General features: G+C 41.3%; 1 protein-coding gene across 2 annotated transcripts; it reads left to right on the top strand.

Annotated features, from left to right (window-relative positions):
• Positions 1 to 408: 408 nt before the first annotated feature.
• SLF2 (SMC5-SMC6 complex localization factor 2) lies at positions 409 to 25,490 on the top strand. 2 transcript variants are annotated; one of them, XM_065747026.1, is made up of 20 exons: positions 409 to 607; positions 2,996 to 3,039; positions 3,511 to 4,217; positions 5,833 to 5,887; positions 7,293 to 8,419; positions 10,927 to 11,009; positions 11,635 to 11,748; positions 12,028 to 12,195; positions 14,197 to 14,296; positions 15,189 to 15,264; positions 16,575 to 16,716; positions 17,006 to 17,114; positions 17,452 to 17,628; positions 18,224 to 18,321; positions 19,009 to 19,096; positions 19,574 to 19,705; positions 20,148 to 20,225; positions 22,695 to 22,781; positions 24,107 to 24,175; positions 24,980 to 25,490. In XM_065747026.1, the coding sequence occupies exons 1-20, from the start codon at positions 501 to 503 to the stop codon at positions 25,013 to 25,015; spliced, it is 3,597 nt and encodes a 1,198-aa protein (XP_065603098.1). In that variant the 5' UTR covers positions 409 to 500; the 3' UTR covers positions 25,016 to 25,490. The 2 variants fall into 2 exon arrangements, with proteins under 2 accessions (XP_065603098.1, XP_065603099.1); XM_065747027.1 differs by having other exon boundaries at positions 2,999 to 3,039.
• The last annotated feature ends 692 nt before the right edge of the window (positions 25,491 to 26,182 follow it).

The raw sequence follows: 26,182 nt of genomic DNA on the forward strand, positions 1-26,182 counted from the left end.
CGTTCATATTCTGATAGTTGTGCTTGTGCACCTAATGAGTGCGGTTGCCTATTTAATTGCAATTAAGGCCAGCTGAAGGGCGCGCAGCCGGCACGCAGACCCTGCTGTGGAGCAGGGCACCGAGCCGAGTGACGGCCCCGCGTTCCCGCCGAGGACTGGGCCCGCCCCCTCCGGGCGCGCACCAATCAGAGCGTCGTGCAGCGGGGAAGGGCCGTGACTGCCTCTTCCTTTCTCCTTTCGGCGCGGAAGGCTGGTCCCACCTCCCGCGCTCACCGCAGCCAATCGCAGCGGCGCTTTGTCTTCCCGTCCCGCCCACGAAGGTAAACAACCAATGCGAGGCGCGATCCCTTCAGGCGCTCAGCCAATCAGCGAGCGAGTCTAACGCCCATCGCGGCCCTCGGGGGTGAGGGTCTCGGGGGTGGCTGTGCTATGGTGCCGGGGTCGGGCGGTGGCCCTACACCTCCTCCGTTCCGCGCAGGATCAGCCGGGCGCGGCGTGCCATGACCTGTCCGCTCGGCGTGGGCTCTTCGTCTCCGAGCCCGCCCGCTACCCGCTCTGGGCGCCATTTTAGGCCGGCAGCGGGCAGGGGGGCGGCCCGGGACTGCAGGTACGGGTGGAGGGCGGGGAGCGGGGCCGCTTCCGGTGGGTGCGTTGGTGGGGTGGGGTGGGGTGGCTTTGAGCACCATTGCATGGCCATTCCGGATGGGGGTTGCACGTGGTTCTGTGGTCCTCTGCTGTGTGGACGCTGGCTCAGGTTGCACAGAAAAGCAATGGAGTCTGTCTGCAGATAACTTAAAAACTGTGGGCCCAGGTGAGCCTCAGCAGTCCATTCCTGGCGTCCTCAGCTCATCTGATCCCTCCTGTGTGTGCCGGCCCGTTGTGCCTCTCGCTGCTTGCTGTCGAGGCTGTCTGTGGGCTTCAGCAGTTGGGCTGACAACAGGAAACTTCAGTTGGTGGTGGTAGTGCGCTCCAGTCTGTGCCAGTTGTGAAATCGACTCTCGTAGAAGTTCTGTCAATAGCACGGTGCTGAGTTTTTGGATCTGATGAGCCCCGTCCATGTACTGAGAATGCTGACTCTGCCAAAGACTTAGTACGGTTTTTCAGAGGCTGCCAGATTAAGGAGGTTTTGATTTTAGCCGCATGAGGCAAGTCACAAGTTCCTTTAGCTGTTAGCAGCACCCTGTTATGTTCGTTGCCACATCCTCTGTTTTGGTAACCCGGAATGCTGGAAGAAAGGGTGGAGCTAGAAGTTCAGTTCCTCTTCTGTTGCTGCCTGCCCGTGAAAGTAATTACATAATCGCTTTGGCTGCTCATGAATATTTAAAAACAACTTCCGTGTAAGAAAAAAAGTTCTGCTATGCTGCAATCCTCTAAAAGAACATTGTGAAGTTTAATGTGTGACTTTGTGTGGGTTTTTTTGTCCTTTTTTTGTCATCAAGATGGTACTTTTCAAGGGTTTTCAAGACAAAGTCATTAGGTAAAAGAGCAGTAAATAGTGGTTAACGTTGCTTCATGGGTTCTTCATTCTCATAGGGCTGTTTTTTGATCTCCTATTAAAACACTAATGGAAAGCTGCCTGCCTCAGTCCTGTGCCTTTGGGTAGTTGTGTATTTTCATATGTATGGACTGCAGAATGGAAAGCCCAGTGCTTTCTTTTGGCTTTTGTTTTTCCTTGTTCTGTATCATAAGCTTGCTTTCACAACTTATTTCTTTTACTTGAAGTTTCTGTGGCTGAGGCACATCACATCGTGCTGTAGTCAAGTCCAACTTCTATCCCAAATAAAATAAAAAATCACAAGCAACAAACAGTATTTTTGATCGATTTACAAAGTTTTGCATAATTATGGAACAAATACTGTGGTTATTAGGTTATTACAAAGCTCTTACATTCTACTAAGGGCAGCAAATGGGTATGGCTGGGGAGAGGAGGAGGAGAGCAGAGGTCCTTGGCTTTGCTTTATCTTTGAGTGCAGAGAAGGAGTGTGTGTGGTAACTGGAGCTGAGATTTGGGCTGCCTGAAGTGGTTGGTATTGCAAATACCAAGTACTTCTGCTTGGTTAGGAGCCAGGACCGTTCTGGGAAGCTGGGCAGTGCTGAAGCCCTGAGTGATGTGGGGCCTGGGAGCTGCAGGAGCGGCCCCAGGCAAGCGCTGAGTGTACCCTGCCTGGAGGTAAAGCAGCAGCAAACAAATGTCAGATTCTGCCTTTTGATTCTTCTGTTGAGCTGAAATAGTCGGTGAGGGTGCCCATTTTTAACAGTGACCAGGTTGCCTGAGGAGGGGTCAGTCTGAACACTGAAATACTGCTGTGCACTGAGGAACTGTGAACTAATTATCTTACTGTGTATGTCTAAGAATAAGATGGCTGCAGGTGGCTGGCTGTGCTGGAAGCCCTGCTGCTGGTATGACCCATTCCCACAGCAAAGCTGTGTCACAGCACCATGAGAATGGCTGGGCTGGAGCCAGGAGGGACTCTGTTCTCTCCACCTTCCTGCTTGCTGGCTGTGGCCTCTCCTCAAACAAACTTCACTTTGTTAATCTAACAACAAAACTCATTTCTGGGGATAGTGAGTTGAATTAGCAATTAATTTGTTGTTCTTAGAATAACGTAGCAGTCTGTGTGATTCTGACCTTAAAACAAACCACAGTGTTTTTAGAGTTGCCAGCAGCAATGGAGAGGTTGTTAACACCATCGCAAAGGTACTTGTGTGGTCTCTTCTTAGGCTGGGAGGGTGGTGAAGACTCACAGGGTTGATAACAGAAGCGGTGTTTGAGAGGAAGCTGACAGGTTGGCTTCTTTAGTGAAGAGTGGAGGTTTGCTTTCTCTGATCTGTGGGAAAACTTAACTCCAGCTTGAGATGAGAGCTGCTGGCATTAACAGTGAAAAAAAATGCCATAAAACCCCTGTGAAAATAAATTTCAGCTTTTTACATTATATTATATGTGGACTTTTAGGAAATGTTCTTTCAGAAGGTAATACTTATCTTTTCTCTTCAGAAGCCAGTCTATTACAGAGTTCTTCAAACCAGTTTTAAAACAAGGTAAATATGAATATCTTCCACTAACAAAATGAAAAGTGTAGAGTTTTAATTACGTAGGTGTTCATAAGCCTGGTCTCTTTCCAAACCAGACCAGTGGCACAATGACTTCAGCTCACCAAATACATCAAAATGAGCACATTCACTTTTTTTTTTCCTGAAAACATAAGAGAATAATTAACTTCCTATTAGAATAAACATCTTTAAATAACAACGTAATTAGTAATGTTACTTTATCATGCTTAAGCTTGGTGATAACAGCGACAGTCGTGTAAAAAATCATGCAATTCTTATTTGATATAGGAAATGGATTCTGTAGTACTAACAAATACTGTGTGCTAACTAAATTAATCTTGGATCGCGTGTGAGAGAGGTAAAATACCAAGCAATAACATTTAAAAGTCTCTTTTCCTCCCCCCCCCTTCCCCTCCCCCCAGATATTGTAGTTGTGAATGATCCTCTTTGTTCTTTCAGACCTTGGCCATGAAGACAGAAATGTGTTGTGTTCCTCAGACACGGGAAACATAAAAGATGTGGGAATTGGACTGTCCGTTCTACGTGCTGAATGCTTGGAGAAGCAAACATCTCCTGCAAGGAAGGTTAGAAGGAAGAAGATGCCAGACCCAACCCCAAAAACAAGTCCTATATTAGATTCCTTTCGGAGAGGAATTGAGAAAAAAGGCAATGTGAACATATTAGAGGACAGTGCAGTGTCCAAGGCACTGGGTTCAGCATGGCCAAGGGTTGTGATTCGGAAACTCTTTGTTACTGCCACTCCTCCCAGGAGTATCTTGTCTGAAAAAGATAAAGGTGTCAGGCTGGAGCAGGGAAGAAGTGAGAAGTATCTGGATGTAACAAGAACACTGCTGTCTTGTGAAAATAGCTGGGAGCAGAAAACTGATTGTATGGATGTAGAAGAGACCAGTTCAGACTCGGACAGATGGGTTTTGCCAGAAGGTGATTCTCAGAAAGCCTTTGCTAGAAATAATGACAATGCAAACAGCACATCTCTGTGCCCAAACTCAGGGCTTCTCTTGAAGGTGCCGTGCACACCACCGGACTCCAAATTTAGGCTGGCACTGGGAACTCTGCAGAGAAAAGGAAAGCAGAAGAGACACAGAACGAAGCAATCTAGGGCACATCACGTAAAGGCGTTTTCCAGAGCAAGCGTATCCCATCAGGTGTGTTTGAAAAGGTTGTCAAGGGTTGAAATCAGTGGCCGTTGTGCATGCAACTTTTGTTTTAATGTAGGATGAAATTCTGAGTGCTGTGTTCTTCGCTTGCAACAAAATGCTCTTTCTTTGTTCCTCTGCGCTTTTGAGTAAGCTGATTCGTAACTATTTCTCAGTAAATGAGAAATTCTGGCTTGAAAATAGAGGAAACAGGCTGATGTAGCTGCAAGCATGTGAAAGCAGTGCAATTTAAATGGTGATTATTTTGAAGAAGAGGTATCTACTGGAAATGGTGTCATACTTTCTCATGTTGCAGTGTAGGGAACAGCCTGACAAATTTCTGCTAGTTAGAAGCTGTGGTGAGTAGCAGTTCACACTCACGAACTTAAGCCACAGTACTTGGATAGAATTGGGAGTAATAATATCAAATATGGTATTTCATTACAGATAAAGTTACATTCTCTTTTTTGAACAACCAAGAAAGCCCTTTAAAGGGTAGGCGTTTACTTACAAGGAAGATAACTGTGCCTCCAGAAGCTATGAATGAACAAAAAGATTAAGCTTGTCTTCCTTTTTTTCTCCTTAGCACCACTCATTCTACATTTGACTGTCTGTGCTTATGATAGTTTTGTTGTTTAAGTTCCTCATGGATTGTTAAGGAAGGCCAGCTGGCCTGTCTTACTAGGTGGCCAAAGAGATGAGTGGCGAATGGCCAAGAAGGCCAATGGGATCCTGGGGTGCATTAAAAAAAGTGTGGCCAGCAGGTCAAGGGAGGTGACCCTCCCCCTCTACTCTGCCCTGGTGAGGCCTCATCTGGAGCACTGTGTCCAGTTCTGGGCTCCCTGGTACAAAAAAGATGGGGATCTGCTGAGATCAAAAAAGATGGAGATCTGCTTTGTAGCCCTCCTCCAGCGGAGGGCTACAAAGATGATAAAGGGCGTGGAACACCTCCCTTATGAGAAAAAGCTGAGGGACCTGGGTCTGTTCAGCTTTGAGAAAAGAAGACTCAGAGGGGATCTGATCCATGTCTGTAAATATCTAAGGAGCAGGAGGCAAAAGGATGAGGCTGAACTCTTCTCAGCAGTGTGTGGTGATAGAATGAGGGGAAATGGCCACAAACTGAGGCATAGGAAGTTCAGCACAAATGTGCATTGGAGCTTCTTCACAGTGAGGGTGACGGAGCACTGGCACAGCTGCACAGAGAGGTGGTGGAGTCTCCTTCTCTGGAGACGTTCAGGACCTGCCTGGACACCTACCTGTGCAACCTGGACAAGGGAGCTGCTTTGGCAGGGGGTTGAACTAAGTGATCTCTAGAGGTCCCTTTCAACCCCTACAGTTTTGTGATTCTGTGATAGCTGTTACTGCAAGTGCAATGATTTAGAAACAGGCTGATCTGAAGAGAAGTTAAAAAAATAAAAATAAAAAAATTAGGGTTTGGGGGAAGTGTCTTTTTGGTGAGGTCATTGGTGCTGTGTTTGAAGTCTGTCTTTAAGTACATCATTGTATTTCTGGGGGTGTGTGAGACTGAATGTGTTCTGGTCCCAGTGTTCAGTTCAGGACATGAACACATTGTTTTTAAAACATACACAATTAATGTTTTATCCTCTTCCCCCTTTATTTTTAGGGAAATGGATATTCAAGAAAAATATCACGTTCTGGTTCAAGGAACACTGCCTCAGGTACATGCAGTACTACTCTTATGGAATTAACAATCAAATTCATCACTTACTGCTTTTAAGTTATGTTTTTCTATTACATGCGTGTAGTTAAAATAGATTCCTTAGCTCGTGATACGTATTGTGATAAAGTTAAGTTCAGGGTAAATGAAGACAAAAGTTACTTCATAAAGATTATTTTGGTTGTGGGTTTCAGGTGATCAGGACAATTTGCATACAATTGCATGGATTTTAACAGTAATGACAGACATTAAAAATAGTTTTTAACTAGTTAGGGGAAGCAGATTCCAGATATTTTTCATTAATGGTAATGGTTTACTGTAAAGAATAAATCTACTTAAAGTCTCTGCCCAAAATTACTGCTGCTGTGCAGTCCTGTCTAAATCTAATGTATGGCAAGCTTGAAGAGGTTTAAAAGGAATTTGGGATTTTATTGAAGAACAGATTCTTTATAAGTTACTGATAAAGTTTTTGTGATAAAGACCAGAAAAATATCCAGAGGTTCATTCTGGAAAATCTGCACTCACTGTGGTGCTTAACAAATTCTGTCTTTGAGCTTAAACAAACAAAAAGCAACAGAACAAACCCCACCATTCTTACTGAACTGAGCAGTAAGTTCAGTTGGTGCCCTTGTTGCTTTCTGCTGCTTGGAACCATCTTATTTCTACAGTAGGGAGAAGTCAGTATATAAAGCTAACATGAATAAAGCTTGAGGTGGATTCATAGATATCACATCAGTGAGGTAACTGCTACAGAGTGTTGTTTTTATACAGTAACATTCCTGTGGTTTGGTATGCCACATTCTTTATCTTATGCTATGTGTTGCTAATTGAGAATGGCAAAATTATTCTTAGAAAGGATCAAGTCTTGCTCAACTTGCATAGCCGACCTCACTTGATTTAATAATCACCAACAAGCTGTGCCCTCATTACTGGACCAGTCCAGGATGATTGTTCTTACAATAAGCTAAAAAATGCAGGGATTGCCATGCTATGGTTCCTTGGCTGTGCAAACCTCTCAGGCTCTGTGCTGCCATGAATCCCTTCCACCTATGGTAGCACTGGGAACTGGCCAGCAGTGTGAGGAGCTCACCCATCTGGGAGCTGATGGCAGTGTGTAGAAGTGATCTGCTGTAGATGCTGAACTGCTCTTAAGATAGAAGTATTTCTCTTCCAAGTTAGGTAAGATGAGTGGATGGATCAATCTTAACAGTGCTCTTTTGTGTTCAAGGAGAACGGATGTGGTGGTGTTCCTGGTCAAAAACTGCAGTTGTAGTTGATGTAAAAATGCATGTTGTAAGTTGTTTTGGTTTTTTTTTTTTTTGTTCTGTTTTTAAGAGTAGACTGTTTCGATTCTGACTTCTTGAACAGCAGTAGTGGTTTATTTCTCCTTAAATGTTTTTCCACAGGTGACCCATCCCAACCAAAGCAGGACCTGAAACGTGAGGTATCATCTCCCAGTTCGTTGAGAACGTCCCCTGAGAAAGCTGCCAGTGTGTGGAAAAGCCAGGCTGTTCCATTAGTTGGCTGTAGATCTCAGATGTCTTCAGGGCCCTCCAAACAAATTGTCTGCACTGGGAAGAGAAAACGTGCTGTAATGAGTGCGTATGCCAACAGCTCGAATCAGTGTGAAGAAGCAAGTTCCAACGGCCCTGCTTTGAGAAGGTCCTCTGCAATTGGGAAAAATAGGAAGTCTACTCTGGTTAAAAACATAGTGCTCAAGTCTTCATGTGTGGATACGCTGCAGCTAATGGAGGCTGCTGCTCTGCCTAGATGGGATTCTCCTCAGTCGGAGGAATACCTTGACTCAAGCCATGAAATCGAGAAAAATAATCGTTCTTCTGTAGGTTTGTCATCGTATTCTGCACAGCATGTTAATGAGAACAGCCAGGTTTCTGTTGTAGATACCAAAGAGAATCAATTGCAGGTGGCCAACTCACACTTCTTCTTGGAAAAGTCCCTTCCTTCTCAGGAGAAAAGTACTGTCTTGCCTTCTGCACACCATGTAAAACAAACAAATACCGTATTCACAAAAGGTGTGAGATCCCATTTCCAGAATGCTGTCTTCTCTCAGGTAAGACCAAAAAGATGTATGCGCAATAGAGCTGATAGCATTCCACACAGCAACATTTTTTCGAGAGCTGAAGAAAAGGCTTCAGAAAATGCTTCTGATTTTTGTTCGGCAGAAGGTTCTAGAGAACTTAGGGTCTTGGAAGTGAATGATAAAAGGGTTCTGTGTTCATTGCCTTTTAAACAAGGGTGTGAGGACGATAACCAGATGTCTTCAGAACTCCCAGGAGAGTTAAAAGTTGGAAGCACCTGTACAGAGGTGTGCAATAGGAATGGAAAATCAAAAAGCAGTTTTGATAGTGACAATGAGACTTCAGAGTGCATTCTAGATGATGACGATGACGACGATGAAATATTCATACCGCTGCAAGAAATTCTGTCCTCAAGTAGCAGATCTCAGACAGAAGCCCTGGAAGGAAACAGCTTTGACGATCTCTGCAAGGGCACCATTTCTCTGACACATCATGTAAGTGAATTTAAAAATAAAAAGCATTGTCAGCTTTTTTAAACTGCCTTTTTCACTATGACTTTCTTCCTTTGTTCTTTGTGTGGACTCTCAGCTATTTGCTTGCAGAACTGGTGAGCTGGCTTACTTAAGGGTCCTGTCCTATTCAGTAGAATGTAGTCAGTGAAAGGGTGCTTCTTGCCCTTGAAATGGCTGAATGATGGTTCAAAAGTCTGTGTACTTGCTCTGCCTGCTATTTTCCTTGAGGTTGAATTTCACGTAAATTGGAGTAAGTTGGAAAGGGTTCCAGAAACTGAAGTGAATTCTGCTTATGAGGGATGGATGAAGAGGCATCTAACTTACAATTTACAGGGTATTATGGCAATGAATTGATTTGTTTTTTAAAAGTTACCTTATTCAGTGACAGCGTGACAAATAAATTGTGCCTTTGCAACTCTACTGTAAAGTAATGGCTTAATTAGTGAAGTCTTGTGCTTGTACTTGGTGTAACATTTTTAACAAAGCTGGTTCAGGTAGTGAATGGCTGTATTTAAGTGTGTCTGGCAAGGTTGGAGTTGCTTTCCTGCACAGCAGCTTCTGTTTCAGTGTGATGTGTTTCATATTTGAGACTAGAATGCTGTTGGTAAGCAGTGCCTGCACAGTGTGAAGGCTTCTTCCTGTTCTCCATGCTGTGGCCCTGCAGTGAGTAGGCTAGCAGGGGGAGAGAAGCTGTAGCAGGGCTCAGCCAGAGCAGCTGGCTGCAGGGACATCCCGTGGCACTTTGTCATGCACCACAAGGAAATGAAAGGTGCTGCAGAGCTGGCAGGCAGCCATTAAGGCACAGCTTGGAGATGAGGTAGGTGGTGATTGGCTTCTGGGAGCTGGTGGTGAGTGAATGGCAGGTGCATCACTCGTTTGATTTTTTTCCTTATTTAACCGTCATTATATAAACCCAAGAATGTTCTTGCTTTTGCTTGTGCTGCCCCACTGCATGGTGAGGGAGGAGGTTCTGATGCTTAGCTGCTGACTAGGGGGAGTTCACCATGGTTTTATACCACAGGAAAAAAACTCGTTAGCAGAATAGCTGTACTCTTGTCCTACTCTTCTCCCATCTATAAATCTCAGAAATGGTTTATTTTGCTGATTGAGTTTCTTTTTAGAAGTTTTTCCATAAGCAAATATTGGGCAGACATAATTGTTTTATCTGTCCTTACACTTAATGATGCAAGCTAGTTATAGAACAGACTTTGGGGTTACGTGTGTATTCCGCAATTATAACCAGCATGTCTAGGTAATTACTGGTCAGGATTGAGAAACAGCTACAGCCCACAACAGATGTTTGTGGGACATGTGTGTGACTGCATCATTTGGCTTATCTTGTTTCTGTGTAATTTATGGCTAACACAGACAAAACAATTACGAACTGTCCCAGACATGGCCATGGTTTCTGCATGTACTGGCATTCTTATCTTTTTGAAGAAGGAGCATGTGTAGAAATTGGAGTACACTCCTGATTTCTCAGTTGCTCGCTTTGGTCGTGTTAAATGAATATGAAATAAGGTAAGAGGACTTCAGCATTGCCACATTTTCCCACAGAGATGTGCAGCTGTTTGCATCTGAATCACAGTTCAGTTATGTTAATGAAAGTTAATGCTGCATTAACTGATTTTTTTAGCAGATTCTCAACTGATTTCTGTCATCTTTGGGAAATGGATACCCTCTCACTGAGGATTTTCTTATTGATGCTCTTCCTACAGTGAGTGAGTTTAGAGGAGGAAGCTTTTATCACTGGTAAGAGCTTTCCTACTTAGGAAGGTGGTATCAGAAGGTCACTGCCTATCCAAAGCAGTGAACTGTGACCAGAAAAGATTTGAGATGTGTTTTGTGTGTAACTGGCTGAACAGAGCACTGACTACAGAAAAGCAGACCTTGCTAGCAGTTCAGATGCTCTTTGTAGAGGTGTTGCTGTGTTTTGGTTTGTTTGTTTTTTCTTCCTGGTCTCTGTTTATTGGTTTCCTAATTTCTTTCTGTGTAGGATTCTCACCTGGAGCTTTCTTTTGCTTAATGACTTAGGAGAAAGTTTAGTTTAACAGAGAGTGATGCTTTGTGCTGTAGGAAAGTAACACAGATGTACTGAATCATTTTTAGGAGTTTTCGTGCGCAGGAAGGGGGGATTCCTGGAGGCTCTGCAGATTGCAATGGAGCTGTGCAGTAAAGGGCTTCTGATGCTAATGCTGTTTGTGAAGGCTAGCTGTATGTTGGCTTCAGGGAGAGAAATAGAGGCTTGCTTTGCTCTTCAGATTCATTGTGTAGCACAATCTTTTCCAAATTAATCACTGGGAGGTTTGACCATTACAGAATGTTGTCAAGGAACTGAGAAACCCAACTGTTAACTGTCTTTTCAGTTTCCTTTGAAATTTTATCTTCAGGTAAAATATATTTAAAATTGGAAGAGGTTCACAGTGACTAATAGTGAAATGATGAGTAGTTTGCAGTATTTTTTAAATCTTCTACTGTTTCCTTCGCAGCTTTCCAAGCCTCCTGTTGATACCCAGGTGTCATACGTGAACAGCTTAGAACATCTCTTGAAGGAGAAGGAACAGTCTAAAAGGTTTGTTGTTTTTTTTTTTAAGCTGCTTTGAAGAATTTGGTATGGAGTTGTAGATGCTTAGACTTACCATGTCTTCCCAAATAGGATGGAATTTGAGTGGTAGCAAGATAAGCTTTGCCTCCTGACACTGCTGCCATAGGTCTGACAGGACCTACCAGCGTGGTGTAACTTGAAAAGCTAAAATGGCAGGCTCTCTGCAAGCAGTAATGAGTGATGTGTGATACATCAGTCTGTCTCACAGGAGCTGGACTAAATTTACTGATGCCTTTGCTGTAGGTCACCTAGCCAGCTAACGGCTGCTGCTTGGGCATGAAATAAAGTTATTTATGTGGGCTGACTACACTACATTCTTCAAAGTCATTTGCAGCTCAGTTTTGATTTCCAAAGTTATCTTCGTATCTGTCACTTTGCAAGCAGGTATGCAGTTCAGTGGATAGAACTAATGAGTGCTCTGGCAGCAGATCTTTCAGGAAAGAAGTGCAATGTGGTGTATGTACTAATGGCACTTGGTGGTGCTAAGGAGGTATATAAGCAGGTGTATGTGCTAATAAAGTGGTTTTGTTAGAATGTGACCCTAGTAACTGATGCTAAATGGTGATATGTTTTGCTGTTACTGTTATTCCAGGTTGGATGAACTAGAAAAGCGGTTACAGAAAGACATAGAAAGAAAGGAAATTGATTCTTCAGATGGAGAAAATGAAAATGCTATGGAGAATGGAGACCTCTCAGAAGAACACAGGTCCTTCCTATTCCAAAATGGATTAAATCTAGTTCTTCACTTTTTTTTTCTTAGCCTTTTCTTCAAATCTCTCTCGTGTTCTGTCGGCTGTTGTTAACATGTCTAGCATGAGCCATTTTTATCATCTTTCAGGGCTGGGTGGATTTTCTTACATGTTGCTGTTGAGTTAGGCTAATACACTTTCACATAAGGCAGATGTAGTCATCATCTGAAAATGACTGTCTCAGACAGCAAATAGCCTCTTGTTTAAATTCATAAAAGCAATTTTGGATTTTACAGGGCATTTATAAAGAGATTTTCAGTAGTAGCTCATGCTATACCTGACTACCACCCTGGAGAAGATATATTTGATTTATCAATCTCTGGGAAAATCTTCAATCAGCGTGACCTTGACTTGAGGAATTTCCATTTCATCCCTCAAAATCCCATAGAAAAACTCCTCATTAGGTAAGAATAACCTCTTTGTTCAGTTGTGTTTACTTGTAGGATTTTCACAAGTGTTAGCAGTTCTTGAGATGAAATAGTATATTGGCATACAAATCAACTGTAGGCAAGACTGACTTTTCCTGAAGTTGTCCTTTCTGGGCTAGCTTTATGGAACAGTGAATAGTTGCTTGACCCTCCTTTCTTCTTCAGTAATTCTTGTAAAAACATCTTAAACAATGTGTGAGGGAGTGTTCTGGCCTCTTCAGTATTTATACTGTGGTGGGCTGCTGCTCGTCATCTGATGGATTAATTTGATAACCTGATGAAAGGTGCAGAACTGAAATGCTATGAGGAGAAGCTTAACTGTCCCAAGGCAGAAAGAGGACCTCTGTGATGAGGTGATCTGGGACCAGCTAATCATAGAATTGACAAAGTTGGAAAAGACCTACAAGATCATCCAGTCCAACTGTACACCTATCACCAGTAATTCTCTCTAAACCATGTCCCTCAACACAATGTCTGAGCATTCTTAAAATGCCTCTGGGGTTGGTGACTCCACCACCTCCCTGGGCAGCCTGTTCCAGTGCCTGACCACTCTCTTGGAGAAGTATTTCCTAGTATCCAGTTAATGTTGCATTGCATCTGCTTAAAGAATGTTATGTGTTGAATGGGCCTGGGGCCTAAGCTTCCTCATAATTAAGATTGAGGGAAGTCAGTTTATGGCATCAGTTAACTTCAGTCACTGAGCTCAAAGTGTATATAGTACACACACAGCTGTTACCTAACTGATAAGAGGTGCCTCTGTGTTCATGAGGCTATCAGGCTGCAGGTAGGTAGTCAGAATCTTCTGTAGCACCACAAGTGCAAATCCTGAAACACTGTTGATTTCAGTTGGTGCTTTACTCCCACCTAACTCCATCAAACAGGGAGGATTGATCCAGTGTTAGAAAAATTGGTCTATTATGTGTGTGTACTGTTATGGGTGTGAGGAGAATGAGAATGGCTTCTGTTTGTCTCCTGAGGAAGCTGTATTTGTGTTACCTCCTCTGGATTGAGGCCTATCTGTTAATATGATTTAAAGATAACAGTGTTGTAAGCTTTATGAAGTATCTTGTAAATCAGTAACTAGAGGAATGAGAATTAAATGAATCATCCCTTGCAGTGATGATTGAATTGCTTAGGCATTCTGAGGGCACGCAGCTGGCACATATTGGCTGTCCAGTCAACAGATGGATGTCTTTCTGGCCACGTCATCAGTCAGATAGGTAGATGGTTTATGGAGAAGCCAGGACTTGGGTTTCTCAGGAGACCTACCTGTCCCAGTGGTTACTGAGAATAAAGGAAACTGAAGAGGGGTATGTGGGAAATTGGCTATCTTTAATTGGATGTCATTATTTCAGCTGCTTAGGGAATATGTTACTTTCAAAGAAAGATTAAAATAGTTTACTACTAAATCTTACAGATTTTCTGTTCTCCTGGCAGTTATATGTATACTTCAGCAAAACTTACATGACAAGATGAGACCATTTGATTTTAATAGCTTAATATTTTTGAGGAATCCTCGTTTTCAAAAGGGTTGAGATTATTCCAACTTTATAAACATTTTTAGAGGGAAAAGTTAATTATGAAGTTAATTTAATGGTGAAAGGCGAAAAAGGATAATTTGCTGACCTGGTTGAGTCTAGCAATGTGTCTGTGTATACAGGAATAATGAGTCAGAATACAGTGGTATAAATCAGTGTTAGTTTGCTGATATTATTCTCTAATAATAGAAGTATTTCCTAATTGTGTAGTATAGCATTAGGTTGTTTTGCACTTAGTGTTTTAAAGGTCTTGTCAAGAATGAAGTTGGGTTGCTGTAGTGCCTCACAGTGGGTAGAAGCATAAGAATAACATACTTTGACCCTTCAGTCTTCATCTGCTGCTGATGTTCTGAGGGGGTGAGGAAGTCCGCAACAATTCTGTGAAAATGCTGCTTTGGTCACTGATGGATTTTTCTCTTTCTCACTCTTTGCCTTACAGCTCAGATGTAACACAGCAGCTTTTTTTGGCTATTCATGGCTTTCTGAGTTCTTACAGTTGTAGTGAGTGTCCCATTCCAATTCTTAAGTGGCTTTTTCAGGTAAGGACCATACTGTTCCTGCAGTTACAGTGTATCTGGATGGACTGTTCTTCCTGGGAGCTGGTTGTAGTGCAGATAATCAATACCAGTGAATCTGTTGAATTAGCTTAGCAATTTTTTTTTTATCCAGAACAACTTTTCTGGGGGGGGTTCTGATTTTGTTGTTGTTGTTGTTCTTAATTTTGAAATATTTTGTCATTAGAAATGAAAACAGTTTGTTCCCCACTTCCTGGGTGACTGCAAGGCTTCCTAACTGTGTCTTTGAACATGGTGTTCTATCTGGAAATGGCACAGCATGTGCTGTTGAGAAAGTATTTCAGGATGTAAAGTGTAGGGCAGATCAGAAGCAAAGAACTGTACAGTACCTTGGGAGAAAACGAGGGGGTTTTGCTGGCCTGGTGGAAGGCATCAGGAAGTGTGACATGCATTTCTCAGTCGTATTTTTGTGGTTCAGCATTCATTGTTTTGGCTTAGCACTGAATACGCTCAACTTACCCATGGTTGGTGAAGGTTGCAGTCAATTCTCAGTAGCCCTTGCTACTGTTTGAAGAGTTCAAATTGCTCACTGGTAGGAGTAGATTCCAAAAGGATATATGATAGCTCCAATTTCTTACCTCAACACCTTCTTATCAATGGACAGATTCAGCTTGGGGTTGTAGCATTCTGACACTGCAGATAACTTCTTTTAAAGTGTTTGTAGGACATGTCCACACCTTGAAATGATCCATAATCAAAATGTTCTGTTCTCTGTGGTTTGTGTTGCTGAAGAGGGCTTAGTATTTATTTGCTAATTTTGTTTTTTTTTATTTTACTGAAGAGTTTATTTACAGAAAACTGATGTCATTGTGCAGCTCAGTATTTGACATATAGCACATTTTTTTTTCCTCCACAGATGATGTCTGTTCATCCTAGCTATTGTGTTTCTACACAGATTTTAGACAAGTTGATAGAAATAACACTAAACAATGGTGAGTATTTCAGGGTTGGAGAACTTACCAGCTGAACAAAATCATTTTCCTTCCACTTAAGTGAGGGGAAAAAAAGCATTGGTTCTGTTCTGTGCTTCTGACATGAGTTCTTCCGTTGCTTATGTCTAGAACTGGACTTCAGTGAGGGTGTGCAAGCTGTACCACAAGATGTCGTTCTGGTGTATATTTGCTAAGCTGTGCATGTGATGCAGAACCTTTTACACTTGCTTCTATTCACAAATAGAATAGACCAGAGAAGGAGCCCAATTTGATCCAAAATCCTTTCTGTCATTTAATGTGGAAGGTTTTGTAGCTTAGGGACTGCGAGATGGTTTTCACCCAGTAATACCCACCACTGATAGTTCCGTTTCCAAATCAATGGCATAAATAAAAAAAAAACTGTATATGTGCACAGAAACACATTGAAGAGTCTGCTTCAGCCTGTGCTGTTGGTTGGTTGTGTGTTCTGCCTTCCTTTATCTGTACTCTAAAAACATCTTGAGTACCAGTTCCTTTGTATGTTTCTCTGTGTCTTCATTTAAATCCATCAAAGTCACTACTTCATTTAGGTCTGCCAGATAACATCATTATAGTAATCAAGTTCACTTGAAGCACTTGGTCAGATCTATTGAAATTGTTCTATGTGTTCTGAATGACATTGGAAACAGGACTGGTTTGCTATGAGTGGGATTGTAGCTTCCTTTATTTGTTGCTTTGTGGGTGCTCAGGTCATTTTGGAATGAACCATTGAAACTGATCAATGAGTGCTCAAAGAACTAAAACTTGGAGAGGTCTCAGCAGATCTCTCGTCTCCATATTTCCCTTGAAACAGGATCAAGTCACCTACAGTTGTTCCTGAGAAGTTTGTTGAACTACAACACTGCCTGCTGTAGAGCCTCCAAAATGTTCTGAGACATTCTGATCCATTGCTGAACTAACAATGATTTTTTTTAACTGAGTTGAATGTTATGATCTGAAACTACAATGTCTTGAGTGTTATTGTTTGGTTTTGTTTGTGGATATTTTTCTTGAAGGAAATAGGTAATGTCACGCTGAGTGACATGGTCGGAGCCATGTGGGGGTGGGTTGATGCTTGAACTCAGTGATCTTATTGGCCTTTCCAGCCTTAATGATTTTAGAAAGTTGATTAGTTTAAAATACTGCATTAGACTACTGTAGCCCTGCCACGGTTCTGCAAGTAGCAGTGATTCTTCTGAGATTAGAGCTAATAGAATGCATGTAAACTTCTGGAAAGGAATTAATGCAAGTAACTGAACTTAAACTAATATGTCTGTATCTCTTACTTGTAGCATCCATCAGTGATGGCCAATCTAAACCATGGATCCCTTCACTAGCTGATGTGTCAACTGTTTTTGTCAATATGGGTATTACGTTTACATCTCTCTTTCCATTGCAACATCTTCAGCCCAACTTTAATGAGCATGATATTTTGTAAGTGTTTTCATTTTGTTGTCTGTTCCTTAGATCCTGTGATAGCTTGTCTTTTGCTTAGAATCAGTGTTGTTTGTTGCCTTACAACTTACTAAGGGGGGGGGAGGGGAGTTACAAGAATTGTAGCTTAACTGTAAATAGTTACAAGTTTAAGGTATGTGTGTTCTGCAACTGAGGAGTAGTTGTCATTTGAAGGTGTTTAAAACGTGCAAAGTTTTTTATTTCTTCAGTTTGCTCCAGATAAGGCTTTTAAATTGCTGATTGCTCAAATTAGTGTCTCTTTCACTAGAAGTCAGATGCAAGGAACAGTGAGTAAAGAGCATCCAGGAGGGTTTACCAACTCTGCCAGTCCAGCCTTCTCCAGTCTGCCAGAAAGCAATCTAATGAATGTGATCAAGGTGAGAAAACCCCACTTAGTAGCACAGGGTTTTTTCATTCTTGCAAGCAAAAGCCCTGATACCTTAATTTAGCTTTGGGTGTGTTTTTTTTCAGTAGATAGAACTCCAGTATAGCATCTAGCTACATGTTCAGCAGATGATCCTCCAGGAGCTGTTTGAGGGGGGAAAGAAATAGAATGCAGGCAATTACTGAGGGATAGGAAGATGTGGATATGTAAGTGTTGCAGTGACAAGTTGTTGCTTGAAGAAAATTTAACATGAGGGTGCAAAACTGAAGTTCTTATTACACATTAACATCTGAAATTAGATTCTATTAATGGTTTTTTTTCTTTTGAAGTTCTTAGATTTCTGCACAACGGTAATTCAAGATGGATATACAGATCAAGAAATATTGCTGCTGCTTCTGTTGCTTTTTAAAATAAGTTTAGAGAAACAGCTAAAGCAAGTTTCTTTAATAGATTTCCAGTGCCTTCTCACAAAACTTCTGATAAGTATTAAAGACTGGAGTACAAAGGTAACTTTGGAATTTGTTTTCTAGTACTAAATTTATGAAAGTGCAATTTAATTTTCAAGAAACTTGTTTTGATGTTTGTTTTTTTTTAGTTTGTTTTTCCTTGGCATAGTAGAAAAATACAGCTTTAAAATGTGACATGAACAAATCGAGAGCTTTTTAGCTCTGTGAGATCTGGGAGGTGGCTGGGCATACAGGGAGGGTGTCTGCCCAATAACATGGTCTGCCTGTTTGCTTCTGCACAGGGGGCTGTTGTACTGAGCTTGCAGTGATTTGGGTAAATACTGATTGTGTTGAAGATAGCTGTTTGAAAAAATGAAGCCAGTGATTTCAGGAAGCTGAGCAAACATAAGGAAAAGCAGCCTGATCTCAACTAACCTACAGCATTATGCTCTGTAGCAGGCTTAGCTTCAGGTGCAGTGCAAGATAATCTTCATGTGCATCATCTCTTGTTAGCCCAATTATTTTTAATGTCTATGCTATCTATTTTTAGGGGAGAGCAGGTGTGTACTTGTTTGCAAATAAAACAAATGCCCACTGTATCCACCATTCAGTAATCTGGGGATTTTTTTTTTTGTTTGTTTTTCTTCTTTTAAAGATGCCTGAGCTCTGCCTGGGGGTGAGTGAGCTCTCCAGTCAGCACCATAACCTGCTGTGGCTGGTTCAGCTGGTCCCCAGCTGGATAACGCGTGGACGGTAATGACACTACTAACAGCTACTTTATTTCTGTCAACCCAAAGCCTGAGAAATGCAGTACCTGTTACAAAGGTGGTGGGGTTTTTGTTTTTTAAATACTTTAAAACAAGCAAACAAAATAAAAGAAAGCAAGCAAAACCAACACTGAGCCAAGTATTTGGATTTTCGTATGTTACAGCGGTACGTACAGTTTTTGTTTGAATGTGCTTCTTCATCGGTTCTTCTGTGACAAAGAATAATTTTTCCATTTTGTGGATTGCAGACTTACTGGTGCTTTATGGTAGATAAAAGACTGACAGCTTCAGATTCTAGCATCTATCACTGTTTTAGACATAAACAAACTTTCAGACAGAATGACCAAAAATTAAATGTCCTTTGGATGATCGATTTGATTTTCTGTCAGTGTGTTGTGAGTTATGTTTGCTTGAAATATATATAATGTATCTGACAGATGAGTGACTTTGCCCCTTCAGACTTGGAGGCAGTGATATTTGTGCATGTGAAAAGGCAAGAGTATTTGTATCGTAATGGCCTCATTCTTTCCTTCTATACCATTCTGTAAATGTAACAGCTGTGCATGTTTATGTCTAGGAAAGCTATGCTAAGCCTTGCTACACTTGTAGAAACACCAAATGTAAGATATTACGTGGGAGATAAATTTTGAAAAATCCCATACTTGTTTTCCAGGGAAGTAAGAAAACGCCTTAGCCTTGTGATAATTGCAAAGCTTCTTAACAAAAAGCACATGAGAATACCTGATGACTGTGACAAGCAGGTACTGCGTGTGTGTATAATTTCCAAGTTTAGAAGCGTGTTATCGTTGTGCTTGAAGGTACTTTGTTACTGTAAGCCTGTTTTCCTGTTCAAGAATGGCCAAGCACTGATTTGTTTAGATTAATATTAGAAGTATATTTGCACATATGTAACCTGTATATTCTGAAGTTTAAATGCAATATTACTTTGCATGCCTAAGCATTCCTTTTGAACTCTGGAAGAAGAACAGACTTTTTAGTCCTCCTCTTATTTATGTAGAGTCACTTTGTTTTCATAAGACCAATCTGCTAGTGAAGCAACATACAAATGCTTTAGTTTGTGAATAGTCAGGAACTGCCAACCTTAAAAGCTTCAGTGTTAATTAAAGTTCCTGTTATAGATGTTCTCGTCTTAAATGGATAATGTGATAGTGGTGCTCTGTTTCACATTTTCTATTGCCAGTAAAACAGTCCCATTTGTAAATTATATGTATCTGCAGATGTCTCTTCTGCATCAGTATCTGGTGTACATGAAACCTTCTAATCTACTAGAGAAGATGAGAAAAGTTGAGCAGCAGAATGTCAGCGAAGAGCACAATAAAGAATGCATTAATACAGAACTAGAACAGGAGGTATGTAACCAACAGGACTTTTTTTGCATTTGTCTTTTTTTTTGTTTGTTTTTTTACAGCTTCTACAACTTTGAAAATCTTTTACTGTAAACCAATTTAGAAGAACTTCCATTCAGCTGGAAATTCAGTATTGGTTCAGTTTATTTGAATCTACTATGAAATCTCTTAGCAAGTATTTTGACCTGAATGTAGGTGATGGGGAAAATACAGCCAAATGTGGAATTAATTTTCAGTTACTCAACCACAGAAAGCTTTGTGGGCCACCTATATAGATGTATTATTTCAAATCATTTACTTAGGGAATAAAAAGCACGTCTGTCCTATTTATTTGTCTGTTGGAGGGTGCCAGTGAACTCATAACACTCAATTATTAAAGCAGAGAGAGAGAGCTGTGTGTTAAGACTGTATTTTGGCTGCTAAAGCTCGGTTGATTTCTCTGCAGGTATACTACCTAATCTACATCCTCCTCCATCTAGTCAGTGAAGCTAGTTTCTTTGACACTGTGAACTCCGATCAAAGGGTAAGTACCTTAAGTGAGTAGCTCTAGATTTTGAAAGGCTAATTATCCTGCACTCTTGTTCTGTTGTGGGAGAAACTTTCACTCTGAGGCAAAGTAAATGTAGAAGAACTTTTCTCTGCAGCAAATGCAAAGAAAAATACCTTTGCATTTCTGTGAGTTATGCATAAACATAAGTAGATCAGCAGATGTGTTATCTTTCACAGAGCAAATGGAGTTTCATACAGATTCTCAGAACTTCAGTGAACTTAAGTAGAAATTTTTCAATCTAGAAGGAAAACCACTTTGAAAACAGCCAGTAAGATGTGCTGAAATATGTAACAGCTAACTGTTGGAGTGCAGTCATGTGGCAGGTGAATACTAGGGCTGTTATCTCTTCTGTTCTCTGGACCAGTAGTTTCCTTGTGCTATGAAGTGTGAATATCTGTTAACAGAGACCTTCTGTTTAGCCTTCTGGTAGTCTCAATTCAGATTTCTGCAAGCACTTGCTGTGAGTTGCTTGCTTCATGGTGTTTGTGTATATCTTCTGTCCTGTTGAACCACTTCAGACTCTTAAGAAATGTCATATGATCTCTTGAAGGTACTGGTAAAGCATTTTGTTTGCTTACGTTTTACAGAGTTGTAGAATAGTTTAGGGACCAATGTAGGTCATCTGATCCAATCACCCTATTCAAGCAGGGCTGCCTGGAACAGGTTGCCTAACACCATGGCCAGACAGCTTATGAATCTCCAAAAAGGGAAACTGCCTAACTTTTCTCGGCAACCAGTTTGAGTACTTGGTTACCTTCACAGGGAAGCGTTACCTCGTGTTCAAATGAAACCTCCTGTGTTTCAGTTTGTCTCATTGCTCCCTGTTGTGGGATCCTCTATTTTAAAACAAAACAGAAAAACCAAAACACTGGCTCCATCCTCTTTGCAGCCTCCTGGCAGATAGTGGTAAGACACTGATAAGATCTCCCTGAGCCATCCCCTTAGGCTGAATGGTCCCAACTCCCTCAGCCTTTTCTCGCAGGAGGGGCATTCAGTCCTTTAATGGCCTTGGTTGCTTTTCGTATGTTCTCTCCAGTGTCACTGTGTCTGTGTTGACTGGATGCTGCACTGCAGATGCAATGAGGAAAGGATCACCTCCTTCAACCTGCTGGCTGATGTCCTGCTGTTCTTTCTTTCTGACAAGTAGCCAGGTGGTTGAAGTTCCCTTTTAAGACCAGAACCTGTGAATGTGAGGCTGCTCTTCTGTCTGTAGAGGGCCTCATTTGCTTGTTCTTCCTGGTCAGGTGGCCTGTAGCAGGTACTGCTGTAACTTCACCTTTACGTGTCCTCTCTGTAATAGCTCTCAGTAGGGTTTTTGTCTTTCCTCACACAACTGTTTTTCCTCATAGAGAGTAACACCCTCATCATCCTCCCATCCTGTCTTCTCTGAAGGGCCCAGGGATTAAGCCTACTCAAGTGCAAAAAGATGATCACACAGTGTAATATTGAAGCCAAACCATCTTTGGTAAAGAAAATACTTATATTGCAGTGCCCCTCTGAGATTTGTTCTTTATAATTGCCTTTCTGAAGGTTTATGGGGGTTTAAAATTCAATTTAAAAAAAGAAAAAGGAAAGAAAAAACCTAAAAACCTAAAGCCTTACACACAAAGCCACTCACGTCTCTGAATTTCTTGATGAAGAAATATTATGTTCTTCTTGGATATGTGATAGATATTGTGCAGGCTGGACATTGTATGAAATAGATGATATCATTTCAGTTCTGGTCCTCTTTCACTTGGATGAGGTGAACTGCCATTGAGACACCTGAAAACACAGGTGGAAGTGGAATTTCATTGTGTTTTGCTTTGAGAGTGCAGCTTCTTTGCAGGTTAGTGAGAGATTAAGGGCAGGAATGTTATCATGAACTTCACAGTACATCAGAGATCTTGGAACTGTTGTTAGGGGATTATGAAATTGCAAAACTGCTTTATTAAAGCTATCAGAACTGTAGAAAGAAGTAACATGATCAGTGTATAAACTGTGTGCAGTTTTTACCTACCCAGCTAATTCCTACAGCCTGCAGAAGGAAATTACCTGAATCATGATTACTGAAGAGGTTATTTTTAGCTGGTATAACTTCAGTACCTTTTTCCATCAGTGAAAGACCTGAGTGGTATTTTTCTTGCTGCTTTGGGAAACAGACAGGACTTGCAGTTTAGCTAGTAGGAGCTTAAAATTTGTAACGTGGAGCTGTGTTCTGATGAGACTTTAAAATCACTTATTCAAGCTCTTAGGATGTTTAACCCAGCTGCATACCAACAGCTGATAGAGGATCTTGTAGTCTTGTTTTCTTTTTTTCTTGCTTCTTTACTTTTTAGTTTGTAGAAAACTTCAGATTAAGGCATATATGTATATATTTTTACATTGAAATAAATATTTGAAGTAAATATTTATTTTCAGTGAGGAGTCTTTAAATAGCTGTGTGTTTTTATCTTTATTTAGCAACACTTGCTGAAGCTTTGTGGTACCTTAGATAAGCACATAAAATGTGATATTAGGGAAGATGCAAGGCTGTTCTATCGAACAAAGGTAAGACACCTTTTCTTGTTATTATTTTGGTCTTTTCTAATGTTGTTCCCTCATCCCAGTACTAAAAGTTGTAAAACTTCCTCATGGGTTTATTTTTCCTGGTTTTGCTGTCTGTCCATATGCATACATAAATGCAAGACTATTTTAAAGTACTGAAAATACTCTTTTCACTAACAGCAGGGCACTGACAACACTCAAATGTGAGCGTGTCTTCCTCTTAGCAAGGCATCTCAACTTTCAGACCAACAGAGTTACTACTTTTCTCTCACATTACGGTCTCTGATAACTGACAGGAATCATTCTTGTACTTCCAAGAGTAGAGGCAATGTGCTGAGCTGGATACAGTGGGCAGAAGAAACTAGCCTGACCGTTTTGCATGTCCTTTATTTTCAAAATAATGATGTAGTTAAATTAATTGTTAAAAACGTTGTGAATTTAAGCCAACACTATACATGATGTAGCACCAAGCTTGGCTAATAGCCTTTCCTTTGCTCTGTGGACTGTGACTTGCTAATGGTAGTCCTAACTCTGTGACTGTCATGCTCTGCACACTACCATAGCAAGCTGAATTTGATTTCAGTTTTGAAAAGTATTGCTGCCTTCAGCTTTGTTTTGGATGTTAGCAATTGTGTGTTCATACCTCTTGAGAAGGCTGTGGTTTTTTTATTAAGCCGGGGGTGGGTTAGAGCACAGATCCTTTCAACAAGTTAATGAATCTTGCCTTGAGTTTTTGCATCTTAGATCTCTGTCTGTTTTGCTTCTGTTGCCATTGCAGTGGGAGAGGATAATCTTGCTCTGTTTTTCCCTGTTGCTACTTCTTTACAGTAGTACTGCAGTAGCTACCAGAAGACAGCATTGTGCTGGGTTTTATATTGAACACAAAGCAAATCTCAGCTCTTGTAATTCACTGTAATTCAATGGGGGGGGACGACAAATCAATTTTTTGTGTAAGGGATTAATTTTGGAATCGCAGCAGTGCATCCATGACTTCTGTGATCGCAGTGGGAGGTTCTTTTCCAGTTAGAAACAGTGAGACCCGTGGCACAAACCTAACTTACAGCAGCTGAGATGGGTTTTTGGAGGGGTTTTCGGAGGGGTTTTCGGAGGCCAAAGGCTTGTGTGTTGATTGCAGGTACTTAACCCGGGAAATCGTGTTTCAGTAGGTACCTGACTTGGGGATTCCATTGGAGATGAGGTGATGATGCTGTCTGTTGTGGAACTGTTCCCTCCCAGAAGGCTTCAAGTGCTGGGTTTCTGTTTTGGTGATTTTAATTTTTGACGTTTTTTTAACAGAAATGGCTAAACTGATCAATCTGAATTTGCAGGTAAAAGACTTAGTTGCTAGGATATATGGCAGATGGCAGGAGCTGATACAAAACAGTCGGCTTACTCAGGTAATATAGTGAAACGTTTTTATTTATTTTCATCTTACAGAGTGCATTCATATTCCTTGGTTAAAATTCTTTGCTGGCTTCAGTAAAACCGGGCTATCACCTTTATCCTCTCAAGTGCTGTTCTCATAAGTGGCTTACGTAACACCCTGAAGTGCTAACGCTGAGTCGAGTTGCAGGGCCTGTCTCCGATTACAGTCTTTAGCAGATGCTTCAGAAGGAACTTCTGAGTGGGGCAGGAATGCAGTGAGGCACTTCCTGCTATTGTCTGCAATTCGACTTGGAGGGCTGCTCCAGTCCAGTGCTCTAAGCACATCTGTTCAGCAGCTCTCGATGAGCACAGCCCCTCCAATCTGTCGGATTTCATTGAATGATTAGGAAAACCGTTTAATAATTTGTAATCTGTTGAAAATTTCTAACTGGAAGTTTAAATTACATGTGTATGTTTAGTATCTCAGTTTAAAAACTCTGATTCAACATTTGTCTGCAAAGCATATTGATCACTCGAAGCAATAGTCAAAAAAAGACATTGCTTGTAGTGTCTGAGGTTCCCTGTTACAGGAAGGGAAGTAAGTGGCAGACGTGGTTGCAGAAGTTACCAGATGATGGAAGCTGGTAAAGATGCAACTCTTTTAGAGATACTTGGTTTGATTCACATACGAGGAGACTGGCAAGTGTTTCCAGAGAAAATTGCAGAGACTTGCAAGCTGATGTGGTGATCCTACACTAACCAGTTGCCTGCTCTCCTCTCGGCTTCGGTGTGTGTTTGTTTGTTCTGAGGTTTTTTATTTTGTTTCTACTCTTTAGGGAAAACTACACGACTTCTGGGAGCCAGATTCATGAGATCTTGCCTAGATCAGGGAAATAACAACAGAAGATACCTGAAACCAAGGAACGTGTGGAAGGAACAGAGCTTCACCTTGGTCAGAACGCAAGAATTACTGGTCCCTGAATTAGGACTTGAGCTTGGTTCAAGCAAATGTGAAAACCAACAGTCCAATTTGACTGGCATTGCTTTTACTGTGAATGCAGTGCTTCTCAAGGTGGCAAACGGAAGCAGCAGCTATTTTATAGCTCAGTCTGGATTGCATTTTATCGTGTTGAAAATTGAGGCAAGTCTTATTTCCATTGCTAATCATGACACGTCTCTGAAAACTGTGTGCATCAGTTTTGTTACTTTTTGCCAGCACACACCTGTAAGTATTGCTTTGGGATAGCTGGAAAAGAACTGCTCTGTGATGTGAAATAGGAGTCTAGAAACAGTATTAGACCTTCTCTGTTGTGAGGAAGTGCTTCACTACTGATCTGGATAACAGAGCTGCCTGCACACGTTGATCTGCAAAGCAAGATTACTTGGTGTGACCAGACAGTGTCTCTAAAGAACAAAATATGGCAGTCACGTGTGGACAAGTGATGTCTGTCTTGTTCACTTGTGGGTGGAGACAGCTCAAGAGATGCTGTGCCCAAACAGTGTGAGTGGATGCTGCTTTGCTCTGTTGTTGTCTTCTAACAAACAGCAGAACAGAACGTATTACAAATAACAAAATGGCATTTGCTGTTGCTGCGCTGCGTTCATTTTAACTTCTTGTCCTCAGACGTTATTTATGCAGTGAATGTGACTGCACAGGAAGTGATTCTTTACACGAGCAGTCTTGTACTACTCTTTGAGAAACAAATACCTTTAAGCACTTTCTCTAAAGGGAGAAAATATTGTTCCTAAGATATAAAGTCGGTGAAGATTGGAGATGTGGCCCATGCATGTGGAAGTGACTGTGAAAGCTGCATGAGGTCTGCATTCCTTTGTGCAAAGTCTCACTGTGTGCACAGTGTGTGCTCAAAGCATTGTGACTGTGCACTAATCAGAAAGATGTAGTCCCTTTGTGTGTGCTTTGTGGGAATGCCGTTATTTAAGTGTACAGTTCTGTCTGTAGGACGTGTGTGTGAGCAGGAAGTTAACGCATTGGGTAGAATACCAGATTTTTAACACTGCTACATGTGCATTTTATCATA

Source organism: Cyrtonyx montezumae, unplaced genomic scaffold (genome assembly GCF_038088225.1).
Source record: "Cyrtonyx montezumae isolate F1298 unplaced genomic scaffold, pur_monq_1.0 scaffold_4, whole genome shotgun sequence".
In the NCBI taxonomy this organism is placed as follows: Eukaryota; Metazoa; Chordata; class Aves; order Galliformes; family Odontophoridae; genus Cyrtonyx; species Cyrtonyx montezumae.